The sequence below is a fragment of the Myotis myotis genome, unplaced genomic scaffold (genome assembly GCF_014108235.1).
Source record: "Myotis myotis isolate mMyoMyo1 unplaced genomic scaffold, mMyoMyo1.p scaffold_m19_p_11, whole genome shotgun sequence".
NCBI classification, from domain to species: Eukaryota; Metazoa; Chordata; class Mammalia; order Chiroptera; family Vespertilionidae; genus Myotis; species Myotis myotis.
The window spans coordinates 55,106,763-55,123,092 of NW_023416315.1; the positions used below are offsets into that span (position 1 = coordinate 55,106,763).

Here is a 16,330-nt window from a genome sequence, read left to right on the forward strand (position 1 = left end):
TGCCTGCTTCAGCAAGTGTTAAATAAAGTTTGTTTGAATCACCTAAATTGTCGTCTTTAATCATTTTAAACAGTTTTTGGTGACAAGGATGGAAGCTGACTGCTAATGGCCTGCAGGACAAGACACACAGGCGAGAAGCCCACTGAACCTTTTGAGTTCACTGTTCCTCTCGTCAAAGCTGAGGGCCGTTGGTAAGTCACTCTTGGATTTGAGCTCCACTCCCTTGTGTGGAGCTCTCCAATCTAAACACTTTATTTAAAAAAAATATTGTTCCCGGAAAGGTTCCAGGACAGTTATAGTGGAAGACTGCGGTCAGTGGTAGCTGTTAGGAAACTCAAAGCCTACAGCATAAACTAAACTACTGGGAGACTTGGGGAACTAAATTAAGATAGTTTTAACCAATGGCACAACAAAATCTAAGTAAGCATACACCAGACAAGTAAAAGCCATTAGGGCGTCTGACACTATAAAGAAAGCTTCTCACGAAAGGAATAATAAATCTATTGCTAATAGGAATCTCGGAAGCCAAAGCTGAAAAATGGTGGACACAGGTCAAACACTTGTAAGACGTTAGAGTACTCACCACTAAATCTAAGCCTTTTGTGCTAGGATAAGTTGGTTGTGGAATACATTAGATTGAAATTAGTTCACCTGCTAAACTGAAGAAAAATTCCAGTGAAGTACACTGTAAAACACCACACAATCCCCAACCCAGTGGCACTTCCCTCTTAGATATTCATTTGGCTTTGAGGTGGGGAGCCATTTTTCTGCTAAGGGCCATCTGGATATTTATAACATCATTTGAGGACCATACAAAATTATCAACTGTAGATATCTACAAAAATGGCAACTCTTACTGCAACAATCTAACATTACAATGACCATTATGGCGAATGTTCTAATTAGATAAGATCATTTCCTTACGAAGTGCACATGAAAGTAAGGGTTTCCAGATCAACAACCAGAATGGAATGCCTATTTTAGGTGGTATGCAGAACCCACCCCCCGCAAAGGATTCAAAATTCCAAAAGGCTAAATGAAAAATTAAAGACACAAGACGTGCCCAGGCTGGTTTGGCTCAGTGGATGGAGCGTCAACCTTTGGACTGAAGGGTCTCGGGTTCGATTCTGGTCAAGGGCACATTCCCAGGTTTCAGGCTTGGTCCCCAGTGGAGGGGGGGGGGGGGGGAGCATGCCGGAGGTGGTTGGTTGGTGGTTCCCTCTCCCTTCCTCTCTAAAACCAGTAATTTAAAAAAAAATTTAAAAATAAGACACAAGACGTACCTAACACAAGACTGATGTGACTCCTCTTCCCCTCTATCCTCACATTCCACTATTACTCTAACCGAATCATCTCTTCACTCTGGAGAGAACCACAAGGTCATAAACAAACGTCTACCAAATTAGTGGCCCTGCAACATACCCAAAGCCATCAAGATACTGGCCCTAAAATCAGTGTCTCATCTGCAGTCAGCTGGGACAGTGGAAGAAAGTGTCCTTGAAGGTTGCCAAATCCTTCTCTACCAACATCAACACTCTCATATCAACTCTCAAAGGAGGACTCCCATATGGGCTCTCCCCCAAACTGATGTGACTCCCTTAAACAGCCAGGGGAAACTAAGAGGAAAACCTTGCCACATTCTGGTTGATATCAGAGCTATACCCTCTACTTTAAACTCTACTCACTAAGGAGCCTGCAAATGGGATGCTGGGGAAATTAGCAGAATCTGGTGAAGAGTGAATTCTTACCAAAGTCAGCTCTCCTGGTCAAGAGAGGAAACATAAGACAAAACCCAAATGGATATAAAGAAGTTGTAGAATGTGGAAATTTTCTGTGTGAGCAAGCTGACTAAGACTAGAATGGATTCAAGCGGTTAAAAAATTAGTTTTAATATCCAAAGTACACTGGTGCAAAAAAGAAAAGAAAAAGAGCCGAAACCGGTTTGGCTCAGTGGATGGAGCGTCGGCCTGCGGACTGAGAGGTCCCGGGTTCGATTCCGGTCAAGGGCGTGTACCTGGGTTGCGGGCACATCCCCAGTAGGGGATGTGCAGGAGGCAGCTGATCGATGATTCTCTCTCATCGATGTTTCTAACTCTCTATCTCTCTCCCTTCCTCTCTGTAAAAAATCAATAAAATATATTAAAAAAAAAAAAAGAAAAGAAAAGAAAAAGAAACAGCCCTGACCAGCCGTAGTTCAGTGGTTGGAATGTCAGTCTGATTCCCTCTCAATGGCACATTCCTTGTTTGCAGGTTTGATCCCGGGCCCTGGTCAGGAGGCAACTGAGCAATGTCTCTCTCATCTATGTTTCTCTCTCCCCTTCACCCATTTCCACTAAAAAAAAAAAAAAAAAAAAAAAAGAAATCAATGGAAAAAATATCCTCAGCTGAGGATTAAGAAAACAATTTAACAAAGCACACTGGTACAAAATTAGAATATTTTTTTGGTTAAAAGGACAAACTTTTCTTAGTCTATTGGTCTGATCCTAAGGAACTGCAAATAAAGTTTTTTTTTCTAGCTTTTAAGGAATCTGCCTGGGAAGCAAAGGTTTTATCTTACCAAAATTAACTTAAAGTTCCCCCAAATCATATTCTAAAGCCTTTTTGACCTTGAACTAACTTGAGATGTTCCAAAAAGGGTTAGGGGGGAGGCTGATCCCTTTCGACCCCTCCACTGTGCAGTTGAAAATCCATTTATAACTTTTGACTTCCTCAAAAGTTAGTAACCTACTATTGACCAGAAGCCTTACCAATAACAACAGTTAACACAGATTTCATGTTATAAAAAGTATATGAATTATATATTGTATTTTCTTAAAATATAAGCTAGAGAAAAGAAAGTAAGGAAAATACATTTACAGTATTGAAAAAAAAGTACTATTTCTAATACTTTAAGCAATAAAAAAAAAATTAAAAAAATCCGTGTAAGTAGACTCACACAGTTCAAACCCATGTTGCTCAAGGGTCAACTTAGAAATGTTAAACAAGAAATGTTGTTTATCTAACCTTCTAAGTTTATATTTGTATAAGTTAAGTGGTTCCAGAAATTGTATAACATTCCTAAAAACCAGGTATATCCTGGTATTTTGTTACATCACAGAAATAACCACATTTCCTTGTCAAGTCAATTATATAATCTTTTGTCATTTACAGTTACTGTTTTACTCCGATCCTTTTGCAAAAGTGAAATTCATGGAAAAGATCCTACGTACTCTTGACTACTGACATCACTGCCAAATTTCAAAGTGTCAAACCTTAGTGTATATTTCATAACTGAAAAGGCTCTACCTAACTTCTGGTACTTTGTAAACAATATCTACACTTCAAAATCAAATCGACTAGGAAGAGAAGTAGCCAACATCGAGGTAGACTGCTGCTTCCCAGGAGGATCAAGACATTCCCTCTTTGACCATCCATTCCCTAACTTTTACACCATAAAGGTATTTATAATTCTTCGGTCAACCTTTTACTTCCCTTAACCTAGGAAGATGCCACTGTTCACACATATCAGGCCATTACAAAGGAGGGTAATCCAACTTCCAACACATACTTCTCTGATTTCTAATGCCTCAGTTTCTCTAAAACAAGCTTGCAGAATAACTCTGGGGAAGCAGACAGTTACATGAAATACACAAACAGGACAACTGCCTTAAAAAAGTATCCTCCTCTTTGGGATCATTTCTTGACTTGATTTTAGTTGGTTTGGGATATGGGCACCTTGGTTCAGGAGCACTCTCCAAACGGTGGGTATTAATAGTGGTTGCTACTGTGTTCTCTCAAAAGTTTTAGAGCCACACTAGTACATTAGAAATAAACACAAACCCTTTGAATGGTCGAGAGGATGACCAAAAGGGAGTGGGGGCTGTTGAAATAAATTTCTAGGCCCAAGGTTGTGTCCCTGGAAAGTCTTCACTTAACCAGAAATGTACTATAACCAGCAAGCCAGTTCCAAATTGCCAAGCCAACTCTAGGCCTCCAATTTCTTTTGTTGCTTATTTTTTATTCTATAAAAGCTTCCTACATTCTGCCCCATGTTGCAGTTCTCTGAATCCTTGGGAATGTAGATTGCCTGCTTTACTGTTAAAAGTTTGTTAAATAAAGCCTCAACAATCTTGAGAAAGAAGAACAAAGTTGGAGGGATCATAATACCGGATACCAAGCTTACTACAAAGTCACTGTTTTCAAAACAGTCTGATACTGGAACAAGAAGAGGCATATAGATCAATGGAACAGAACAGAGACCCCAGAAATTGACCCAAGCCATTACACTTAATATTTCACAAAGGAGGCAGGAACATACAATGGAGTCAAGGTAGTCAATAAATGGTGTTATAAAATTGGACAGATACATGCAAAAAAACCCCCCAAAAACTAGACCACCTTATGTCATACACAAGAATAAACTCAATGGATAAAAGATTTAAATGTAAGCTATGAAACAAAAATCCTAGAATCATAGGCAGCAAAATCTCAGACATCTCTTGTAGCAATACGTTTACAGGTACATTTCCTAGGGCAATGTAAACTAAGGAAAAAATAAACACATGGGACTACATAAAAATAAAAAGCTGCATAGCAAAAGAAACCAACAAAATGAAATGGAGCCCACTGTTTGGGAGAACATATTTGGCAATGATACATCTGATAAAGGGTTAATATCCAAAATATATAAGGAACTCATACAACTCAACAAAATGACAACCCAAATAAAAAATGGGCAAAGGACCTAAATAGAGACTTCTCCAAACTGGACATACAGATGGCCCAGAGACCTATGAAAAAATGCTCAAAGTCACTGGTCATCAGGAGAGATGCAAATTAAAACAACGAGGTATCACCTCACATCTGTCAGAATGGTTACCATCAACAAATAACTGCTGGCGAGGATGTGGAGAAAAGGGAACCCTAGTACATACTCTGCTGGTGGGGATGCAGACCAATAAAGCCATTATTTAAAGTATTAAAAAAAATTTCCTCAAAAAATTAAATGTGGAACTGCCATTTGACACAGTGATCCATTCTGGGAACATATAAGAGACCTGAAACACCAATCAGAAAGAATGTACTGCCCTAGCCAGTTTGGCTCACTGGATAGAGCGTCGGCCTGTGGACTGAAGTGTCCCAGGTTCAATTCCGGTTAAGGGCATGTACCTTGGTTGCAGGCACATCCCCAGTAGGGTGTGTGCAGGAGGCAGCTGTTTGATGCTTCTCTCCCATCGATGTTCCTAACTCTCTATGCCTCTCCCTCCTCTCTGTAAAAAATCAAAATGTATTTTTAAAAAATGTAATAGTATGTACCCCTATGTACATAGCAGCCCTATTTACAATAGCTAAGATCTGGAAACAGCCCAAGTGCCCATCAGTACATGAGTGGATAAAAAAACTGTGGTACAGCCCTGACCGGTTTGGCTCAGTGGATAGAGCATCAGCCTGTGGACTGGAAGGTCCTAGGTTCGATTCTGGTCAAGGGCATGTACCTTGCTTGCGGGCACATCCCCAGTAGGGGGTGTGCAAGAGGCAGCTGATTGATGTTTCCCTCTCATCAATGTTTCTAACTCTCTCTCTCCCTTCCTCTCTGTACAAAAACCAATAAAGTATATTTTTTAAAAAAGCTGTGGTACATTTACCCCATGAAATACTATGCAGCAGTATATGTGTGTGTGTGTGTGTGTGTGTGTATATATAGATATATATATATATATACATGTATAAAAGGATCTCTTACCCTTTGAGACAGCATGGGGGGACCTAGAGGGTATCATGCTAAGTGAAATAAGTCAGCCAGAGAAAGAAAGTATCACATGATCTCAAGCCAGTTGTGGGATCTAAGTAACAAAATAAACTGATGAATGGAGTGGATCCAGAGAAATGGAAGCAGGGAAGTGTGTGGAAATCTCGGAGGGAAGGCAGGGGAAGGTGGGTGGGTGGGAGACAATCAACCAAGAACCTTGTATGCATGCATGCATGACCCATGGACACAGATGAGGTCATGCTTATATGGGGTGGTGAGGGCCTGGAGCGGGGGATGGGCTGGAGGGGGTTAATCTGGGGGGGAAAAGGGGGACATATGTAATACTGGCAACAATAAATAAAAAAAGATTTTACTAAAAAAAAAGGTATGTTCATTGCAGCATTACAATAGTCAAGATATGTTAGCAACTTAAGTGTCTATTGATAGACAACTGGATAAAGAAGATGTGGTCCATACATACAATTGAATGTCACTCAGCCATTAAGAAAACAATAAAATCTTACCAACTGCGACAACATGGATGGACCTAGAAGGTATTATGCTAAGTGAAATGAGTCATACAGAAAACGACAAATATTTCACTTATATGTAAAATCTAAAAAAAAAATAAAACAAACTCATAGATACACAGAACAAATTGATAGGTGTCAGATAGAAAGAGGATTGGTGGGATTGGTGAAAAAAGATAAAGGGATTAAGAAATACAAATTGCCGCCCTAGCTGGTTTGGCTCAGCGGATAGAGCGGCCGGCCTGTGGACCGAAAGGTCCCAGTTTGATTCCAGTCAAGGGCACATGCTCGGGTTGCAGGCTCGATAATCAGTAGGGGAGGGGGCATGCAGGAGGCAGCCGATCAATGATTATCTCTCATCATTGATGTTTCTATCTTTCTCTTCCTCTCCCTTCCTCTCTGGTATATCAATGGTAACTGAAAACAAATTTTTAAAAATTCCAAAGCTGACAGCAGCCATTTTAAATTAAAACCAGAGTCAACCAATGACAAACCTGATGCTCAAACACCTTGCCAAATTCAGGAACTCTCAGTAGTTGTGAGGTTATCCAGGCTTAAGGAACTTTGTGATATTATCCAGCACTGTGCAGCAACTAGAATTCCTAGAAGACACTAAATGACTAGAAAACTTTAATAACATAAACTGAACACTAAATTTGAGAAATCCTTGATAAATGTGTTCATTTTGTTTATATTTCTACTATTGGTCATTAGTAGAAATGAAAGTCAACAAATTTCATATTACCTGTAAATGTTTTTGGATTGATTCTACGGCCTATGAAAAAACCAAGACAATACTCGTTGAAGTACTGGAAACAATAAAAGTGAACCTCTGTACAAGCATATTTTATGTAATACAATAGAGGTCGAATTGTCTGAATCAAATTACATATAAAGGGGAATTTCTGTAACTCTTTAAAGCATCGTCTATACTGGCAAAAACTCCAGTAATATGCATGCCAAAACCTTTATTTTGGACTTTTTGTTTGTTGATCTTTTTTAACATATACCATCATTAGTAAATGCCTAATACAGTAAGATTAGAGAACCAGAATCACTGTCAAAGTGGCATCTGGTGGCCCACTGAATTGTTGTTCCTGTCTGTCTTATTGTCATTCCTCCTCTCCTTTTAAGGACACTTATTTTCTTAGGGATGTGCCACTTCTCAGGTCAGTATATTGCCATTCCAAGTGTGAAAAGTCCTTAACCTGGTTGATTCATATATTTTATCCTCTCCCCTAAAACAATCAAACCTGGGATTCAATCATTTTCAATGGAAAGATGCCTGACTGAATTTTCTGGCTCACTTGGGATTAAAGGCATTAGAGAAAACAGGCAAAGGATTCAACACTCACAAGTCTCCTGATATATGGCAGAAGACTTTGTGAACAAAAAGTGACTGCACAGTAGACCCCACAAGCTTAGGGGCTATTTGGCAGGCCTGGCAAGCCCAGTGACCAAAAGTAACCACGCAGGATGGTCTGATCGTAAATTCCTAGCTGGACAGGTTATGACAGGTAGTCACGTCCCAGGACTACAGCTTCCTTAGCCAAAGTCAATCACTCACCTTAAGGGAGCCCTGTTCATTGTTCTTATGCATCTAGGATAACATACCTTTGAAATGTTCAAGTGATTTTTTTTCCAGACACCTCCAAGGCACAACCACCTACTCTGGAGACAATGTAACACTTCATTGTTATCTTGTTCCAGCATACCACCCCTATGTGCTGTACATGTTAATTATTAACTATCCTGTATCCACCAATGTAAAAGGATGCATGTTTCTCTCCATTTTCCTTTTTCTGTAATCCTGGGCATTTCCACGGTTTGCTTTCTCCTGCCTTTTTAATGTACCACCAACAGAGTCCATACAATCTCCCTTATATTTTCTCCTGATTCTAAATGTATAAAATAAACTGCAAAACTGCCATCCTCTACAGCATTTTCTGTCTGTTGAGATCTTGCTTTAGGGCAGTGATGGCGAACCTATGACACGCGTGTCAGAGGTGACATGCGAACTCATTTTTTTGGTTGACTTTTCTTTGTTAAATGGCATTTAAATATATAAAATAAATATCAAAAATATAAGTCTTTGTTTTACTATGGTTGCAAATATCAAAAAATTTCTATATGTGACACGGCACCAGAGTTAAGTTAGGGTTTTTCAAAATGCTGACACGCCGAGCTCAAAAGGTTCGCCATCACTGCTTTAGGGAATGTCCTCAAATCTTAGCTCAAATAAATTCTTATAGAGCTTTCTGCAGATTTGGACATTCTTCTATCAACAACTTTAAAACAGCCTTTCTTCTATAACACATTTGAAAGTGTCAGAAAGATAAAATTTTGCTCAATATTTAACGTAACTTCTAAGAAAGGATAGAAGGACTCAAATTAGGACCTACTTATTCTATTTAAAAACTCATTTGAGAATCAAATAGAAGGCTGTTTCCATCCCCATCAAAGTAAGATCTATTAAATACCCAATAGTGAGTTTTAAAAAGTTATTTCTGTGAATCAAAACTTTCTAACCTTTAAGGTAAAATTAACATAGGTAAATTTTCAAAGTGACTTGTAAAAAACATCACTCATACTTTGTATAACATCCCCCCCCTTCCCCTTTTAATATATTTTTATTTATTTCAGAAAGGAGAGGGAGAGATAGAAACATCAATGAGAATCGATTGGCTGCCTCCTGTAAGCCCCACACTGTGGATCGAGCCCACAACTTGGGCATGTGCCCTGACCGGGAATCAAACGCATGACCTCCTGGTTCATAGGTCAATGCTCAATCACTGAGCCAAGCTCCTTTTTGGGGGGGAAAAGTGGAAATCAGCATTTGAAGATATTTTTACTCCCTCCCTTCATATGGTGAAATACCTGTGTTAGAATTTAAAAGTTTCCTATTATTATGGACCAGTAGCTTGTCGCTATGTACCAGTTTTATAGAGGAACACAAAAAGATAGTACAGAAGGCAGACTCAAACTAGTTTAAATTCTACTGAATGACACAGAGTGAGTTTTTCATTATAAATTCCTTGTTGTGGCGAAATATTCATAGTAAAAATCAATCAATGCTAATTTTTATTAAAATCAAAGCACCAGTTGGCTCTCTAAAATTAAACAAACAAACAAACAAGGACTATTTCTCAGATGTCCTTCACAATAAGCAAAACCTCCATGGAGATAGAGATTGTGATCTGATTGGCTAGCATTATTCTCACTCAGAATCATGAGCCACCAGCATGTGAATTATGACTTCGTAAATTCACACCCAAAATGATGGGTGATGTGTTTGTAAAAAGACTTCAACTATTAATTTACATGAGGTTATAAAATACTTAAAAAAATATGTACATGATTATTTAAAAGGAGGTGCTCTATTTCAATAAGAAATTAGTTACACTCATGGTCATGTCCATAATTTTAATGGCTAATCAGATCACTTGATTTCTCTCATTCATAACAAGTACAGATAAACAGAAAATGAGTATATCTTTAGTTTAAACCTGTAAACTTTTTGTTCATCACATGAAGCAACTTATTTTTGGGATTCACATTATTTGTAGATCAGGGCTCAGCAAAAGGAGGAGTTCCTTCTTTCATTGTCTAGTCTCTCCATGAAACCCAAATTCAAAAGTTTAAGCACTGTGGCATCATAGGACTTTAAAATGCAATTTCATAAATAGAGTAAAGGTCTGTCTACTACTCACCTTTTGGACTTTGGAGTGAAACTTTCTGAAAGCATTCTTAAGTTATGTTACAACTACACTATTATATTGTAGTAAAATGGGGAGCCTCTTCTTTAGTTTAGTAAAGAAAGTTAAAACTACCCAGGCAAGAGGACATTTCCTCTTAGCATTTTCCAATTTCCTACCCCTCCATTCAAAAAAGGTAGGCAGGTCCTGTTAATTCAAAGGACAAAATGATTGCGTTGCCAGATGCTGATGTGCAAATACATTTTGAATTTAATATGGTATATCTCAGTCCATTTATACTTTTTGCCATGGCCATATAAGTCACTGACTGTGCACTTGGGTTCCCTTATTGCTGGAAAGATCAAATGATTGGCATCTGGGAAAGCTTTTGATGAGTTGGAATTGAGTAATTCCTAGCTCCCATATGCTTTACTTGTTCATAAGCCCCCATAATGGTGTAATCATGTATTGAGGGTCTTTCAGCTATGATACTGGGCTCTTGTTTCCAACTCCAGAAGGATATCTCTGGAGTTTTTGGATCAGAGATAAACACTGCAGTGTTTTCCTGTTAGGCCAAGGTTGCTTGAATTGCACTAAACTTTTGGGAGGATGCTCAATAAATGAGCAGGGGGTGTATATAGTTAGGATATCTTACAGCTGTCTATTAGAATTTAAGGACTAATTAGCTGGGATCCACCTGAGTATATAGATGCCTGTTAATAAGGTCACAGGACTTTAATCATTAAGACTGTCACTGAAGAATATTTGGAGAGAAAAAGACTTACTTTAAATACTGTTTTAAAAGATTAATATTGCACTGAATATAAGTTTTGAGTATGTTAGAAATTCTGGCTCAGATGCCTTTAGAAAATATTTTATATATATTTTCTGTTTAGTGCTACTTCCCTTTGTGATCCTTCTCAAAAATTTATCTCTATTGTCCTGTTTCAACTCTGGAGACAAATATGGAATAACAAACTGTCAGAAGAACAGTATTCAAAGATACCAACATTAAACTTACTACTAAAAGCTCAACAGCTGGTGTCAATAAATGCTGGTGCAAAAGAAAACAATTAAATGGTATATGTGCGATTATAAAAATTTGTTCAGTCTTTGGAGAATGTCAAATGCATATTCAAAACAATATTATCACCACCACCATAATTAACTTGAACACAAATCTGAAAAGATGATTAAGACTTTTTAACCATTAATTCATAATTTACGCTATGGACAAGGCTTAAATCTACATAGAAAGTGAGACACTATTGCTAGTAAGTTATTTTCTCATATTTTATCTTTATCAATGTCTGAAAACCCAATCAATTAGCCACAGAATATTTTCAAATTGTCCATTTTAAGAAGCAATGCTACAATGATAAAATCAAGTCCTCTAGGTTTAATTCATGGAAGATGATACCTTCCAAAAAGTAACATTCTTTCAAGCCAGCCATATTTTTATTCCATCAGCCTAAAGAGAATAATGTCCTCCAGCAATTAGTGTTTTATAAATAAAGGTTTACTTTGGCAAACTAAAAATAATTCATGTGTAAATATTTTGTCAAATGTTAAATTAGCAAGGGGCACTATCTTACTCTAGTTTCCTTCCTTGACACTGACCAATAAAGAATAAATGAATATCAGTTAAACTAGCTAGGTCTGGCCCATTAAGGAATACGCTTGCCTTCAGAAGGTATCTTTTGTATCTCCATTGGAAGGATACAAAGGAAATTCAGAATTAACTGAGATCAAAGAATCAATTTGAGGGTCTGGCTCATAAAAATAGGAAATGGATGTGTCAGAAAAAAATTAAAATTTCACTATAATTCTCTCCAATTTCCTGTTCCCAAATTCCACAATACATTTTCATTTCAAATTATAAAGAGAGATGAAAATGACAAAAACGAGTCCCTTTCAGGGTATATTTTTTTAAATCCTCACATCAAATACTGCACACAATTGTATTTCATATTTCAGGTGTTCCACTAAAAACCATACTGCAAACAGTGAGTCTTTATATAAGGATCACCTGCACAGTTAAAACAAGCAACAAAACCACACATAGACATACAGTAAAACCAAATGTGTTCACTTACTTCCTCAGTGGAAGAAGTTCAATTAAGAAATGTACGAAAATGGCCTTGAAAATCTGCTAAACATCTCTACAGACAAGAAAAAATAAATAAAAAAACACTTGTTTTCCCATTTTTTCTTTAATACAATTGCCATCTTACATGACTATTAGGTGCCTTCTTAATAGTGTCTAATCTAATCTTTGTTGCACCAGTAGGCATCCTACGATAGAACTCTTATTACCATCCATGTTAATTCACTGTGGCCCAGCTATTCTTAAGGACAGTACACCTAACTCATGGTTGGGCCACAATTACTTAGTAGTGGTATTTTCTAAAAATGGATTAATGCACACATCCAGACCACATTAAAATTTCAACTTAGAATTCATACAAATTCTATTTCCTTTCTATAGTAGTTATCATCCCAGATTACAGTTTTGAAATCCAGCAAGTAGGAACAATGTCTTATTTTGTTGTTGGTGCTTCTTTCTTCTTTCTCTCTCCTTCCCTCCCCTTTTTACTTACTTTATTAATCAGAAGGTTAAAAAAATGGGTTAAGAAAATCAAAATCTAGTAAACATCAAAAAATTATAGGTCAGCGTTGTCCCAAACTCTTCTTTGTAATGATGTTAAATTATTTACAAAGTAATTTTTGAAAAAAAAAAAAAAGCGAAAAACCAGCACATGCCAATACTGCTGTTTATTTAAGCAACTGGCGATCCTCTACACTTTTGAGGCGTTTCTTCCGGGGCTGTACAAAGTCATCATCTGAGTCATCACTAAATTTATTATCTTCTGATTCATTCCTGAATTCAAGTTTAGGAAACCGTTTTTCTGGATAAAGGTTCTTTAGAAGTTCTTCAAAATAGCTTTCAAGCTTTATACCAGCACTGGCTACTTCTGAATCAGGCTGTTGGGTCAAAATAAAAATATAAATTATAAAACAGACACCAACATTTAGACAGCCAAAAGTAATAAATTTCTCACATTTCTGTTCCCTTTTAACTTGAGCTTAGGAATACCAGTGGATTATTTTGGAAAAATATTTATACAATGTCATTGATATAAAATAAATAGTCTGGGGCTAAACAAAGTGTAGAGAAGGTCACATAAAAGGTAAACAAACGTCTTTGACACATCTGGCTTATTCTATAAGGGCACAGCAGTTGCAAGACTGGATTCCCAAACAAAAATAAAGATCCTATAATCACAGTATTATATAACAGGTATTTTCAGAACATATAAAATGTGGAACTTTGGAATGAGTAACCAATAAATAGAACAAGGCTCTAAGTCTAACAGATATTTGGATAAACTGACAGATGAGAAAACATTAAAATTAGAGCTTTTTAGACCACATCTTTAATATTTCAAGATGAACATAAAAAAAAAACCCACTAAAGTATGGAATTGCTATATTCTAAGAAATAAAGATAAGAATGACAAAAAATGCTTCTAGGTTAGATGAAAATATTTTTAAAGTGTTTTCAGTTGTCAGCTATAATTTGCATTTCCACTCAACATATAATAAACATCCTACCTAATAATAGAGAAACATGGTAATTAATCATAACTTCGCTACCCTTCCCATTGGCTAATCAGGGTGATATGCAAATTAACTGCCAACCAAGATGGCAGCCGGCAGCCAGGCAGCTGAAGCGAACAGGAAGCTTGCTTGCTCCAGTGAAGGAGGAAGCCAAGGTTCCCCGCCTGCTGCTGCTGGGCTCTGAGCAACAGAAACAATGTTGCAATTATAGAAGCTAAACCATCCCCAGAAACCTGCTTTCAGCCAGCCGGGATCTCAGAGCTGGAGCTGAGCCTCAGAGCTAAAGCTGGCTCTCAGTTCCAGTGACGGCCATAGAAGGTAAATCAGTGGTTCCCAAACTTATTTGGCCTACCGCCCCCTTTCCAGAAAAAATACTACTCAGCACCCCCTGGAAATTAATTTTTTTAAAATTTTAATAGCAATTAAACAGAAAGATATATGTATTAATGTTTCTACCTTTTTCGTAAAATATAGTAAAGAAAGGTGCAAATTAGAAACATTGAAGTTTGAAATTATGAAACTATTTATTGAACTCAGAATAGAAAGGTAATACAAAAAAAGTTAAAACAAATGCACCTGTGGCCATCACCGCCCCCCCCTGGATCGCTGCAGCGCCCACCAGGGGGCGGTAGCGCCCACTTTGGGAATCACTGAGGTAAATAAATCCCAGAATTAAAAAAAAAGAAAAAAGGGAGAGGTTGAAAGCTTCAGTCACCCGCCAGCCTGAAAATGGCCCTCAGCCCCTCACCCAGACTGGCCAGGCACCCCAGTGGGGACCCCCACCCTGAAGGGGGTGTGACCAGCTGCAAACAGCCATCCTCCCCTCATCCAGGCTGGCCAGGCACCCAAGCGGGACCCCAACTCTGAAGGGGGTGTGAGCAGCTGCAAACAGCCATCATCCCCTCATCCAGGCTGGCCAGGCACCCAAGCGGGACCCCCACCCTGATCCAGGACACCCTTCAGGGCAAACCAGCCGGCCCCCACCCAGCACCAGGCCTCTATCCTATATAGTAAAAGGGTAATATGCCTCCCAGCACCGGGATCAGCGGAGCCTCCCAGCACTGGGATCAGCGGAGCAGCAAGGCCTCATTGCCCTGGTGTCAAGAGGAGCCGAGAGGCCTCCCAGCACTGGGATCAGCGGAGCCGTGAGGCCTCCTGGCCCCTGGAGCAGCGTGACAGGGGGCAGCGCCCAAACCCTGATTGCCCTGCGGCTCTGTGTGTGACGGGGGCGGGGCCACAACCCCCTGATCCGCCCTACTCTGTGCGTGACGGGGAGGGGGGGGGGGCGGGAGCTCCCCAACCCCCTGATTGGCCCTGCTCTGTGCGTGACAGGGTACGGAGCCCCAACTCCCCTGATGGGTCCTGCTCTGTGACAGGGGGCAGCGCCCCAACCCCGATTGGCCCTGCTGTGTGTGTGACAGGGGGTGGCGCCGCAACCTCATTGACCCTGCCTTGAGTGTGACAGGGGGTGGTGCCCCAACCCCCTAATTGGCCTTACCCTGAGCGTGACTGGGGGTGGCATCGCAACCTCCCGATCCGCCCTACTCTGTGCATGACAGGGGGTGGCGCCCCAACTCCCCAATCGGCCCTGCTCTGAGCCTGACCAGGGGCTGCACCTAGGGATTGGGCCTGCCCTCTGCCACCCGGGAGCAGGCCTAAGTCAGCAGGTCATTATCTCCCAAGGGGTCCAAGACTGCGAGAGGGCACAAGTGGGGCTGAGGGACATCCCCCCCACCCAGTGCACAAAATTTTTGTACACCAGGCCTCTAGTCCTATATAATAAAGAGCTAATATGCAAATGGTCATCACGCCATCACTGTAAAGGCTCAGAAACTCAACACTGGGGAGAGAGGAATGGGGACCAGCCAGGCACAAATAAGCTTTCGAGAGATGAATGGGGACCAGCCAGGCTGCGGCCCAGGAGAGGGGCAAGCCGCCCGCCCTGCGGTCCTGGGTGCGGGACAAACCGCACGCCCTGCGGTCCCAAGTGCCAGCCGCTGGGGCTGCAGACCAGGAGAGGGACAAGCCACCCACCCTGCGGTCCTAGGCACCAGCGGCTGCACCCACAGCCTGGGAGAGGAACAATCCACATGCCTCATATTCACCAGGCTGGGTCCTGGGTGCCTGCAGCCAGCCAGAGGGAGGGAAGCCTGGGTCCTAGGTGCCTGCGACCAGCCAGAGGAGGGAATCCTGGGTCCCGGGTGTGGGGTGAGGCAAAGGCAGTTAGAGGCGGTCTGCCAGTAGGGGAGCAGTTAGGGACGATCAGGCAGGCAGAGGAGTTAGGGACAATCAGGCAGGCAGGTAGGCGAGCAGTTAGGAGCCAGCAGTCCTGGATTGCGAGAGGCAGTTGGGCATCCCCCGAGGGGTCCCAGATTGGAGAGGGTGCAGGCTGGGCTGCGGGCCCCAACCGTGCATGAATTTTGTCCACCAGGCCTCTAGGTGGAATATAAATATGGATAAAATCATTCTCTGACTCGAACATTTGGAAATTTATGCTAACATAAATAGATTATCTTAATATCCTTGTTTGCTAATAAGATGTTTTGTTTAACATTGCTTTCAATATTACTATTAGTCTCCCCTCCCTTCCACCTCACCTCATTGAATTCAGCACAGTTTTGAAAGATTAATCTAAAGTCAGCTACAAAATCCTCAGGCTTTGTATACATGTAATACTCTTCTTGTAGTCTTTTCTTGATAGTTGACAAGTCCATTGGATTTTTAATTATTTTGTAATAATCAGGCACCTTTCAAAA

General features: G+C 40.1%; 1 protein-coding gene across 7 annotated transcripts in view; it reads right to left on the reverse strand.

Moving 5' to 3' along the window:
• Positions 1-11,232: 11,232 nt before the first annotated feature.
• The window catches only part of TRIM24 (tripartite motif containing 24), a 113,003-nt gene continuing 107,905 nt past the window's right edge, over positions 11,233-16,330 (reverse strand). For 6 of the 7 annotated variants that reach the window (XM_036329022.1, XM_036329019.1, XM_036329017.1 and 3 more), the window contains 2 exons: positions 16,172-16,321; positions 11,233-12,938 (listed from right to left, as the gene is read on the reverse strand). In XM_036329022.1, coding sequence (XP_036184915.1) covers positions 12,729-12,938; positions 16,172-16,321 — 360 coding nt within the window. In that variant the 3' untranslated portion in view covers positions 11,233-12,728. The remainder of the gene's footprint in view (positions 12,939-16,171; positions 16,322-16,330) is intronic. The other variant, XM_036329020.1, reaches the window with a different exon arrangement.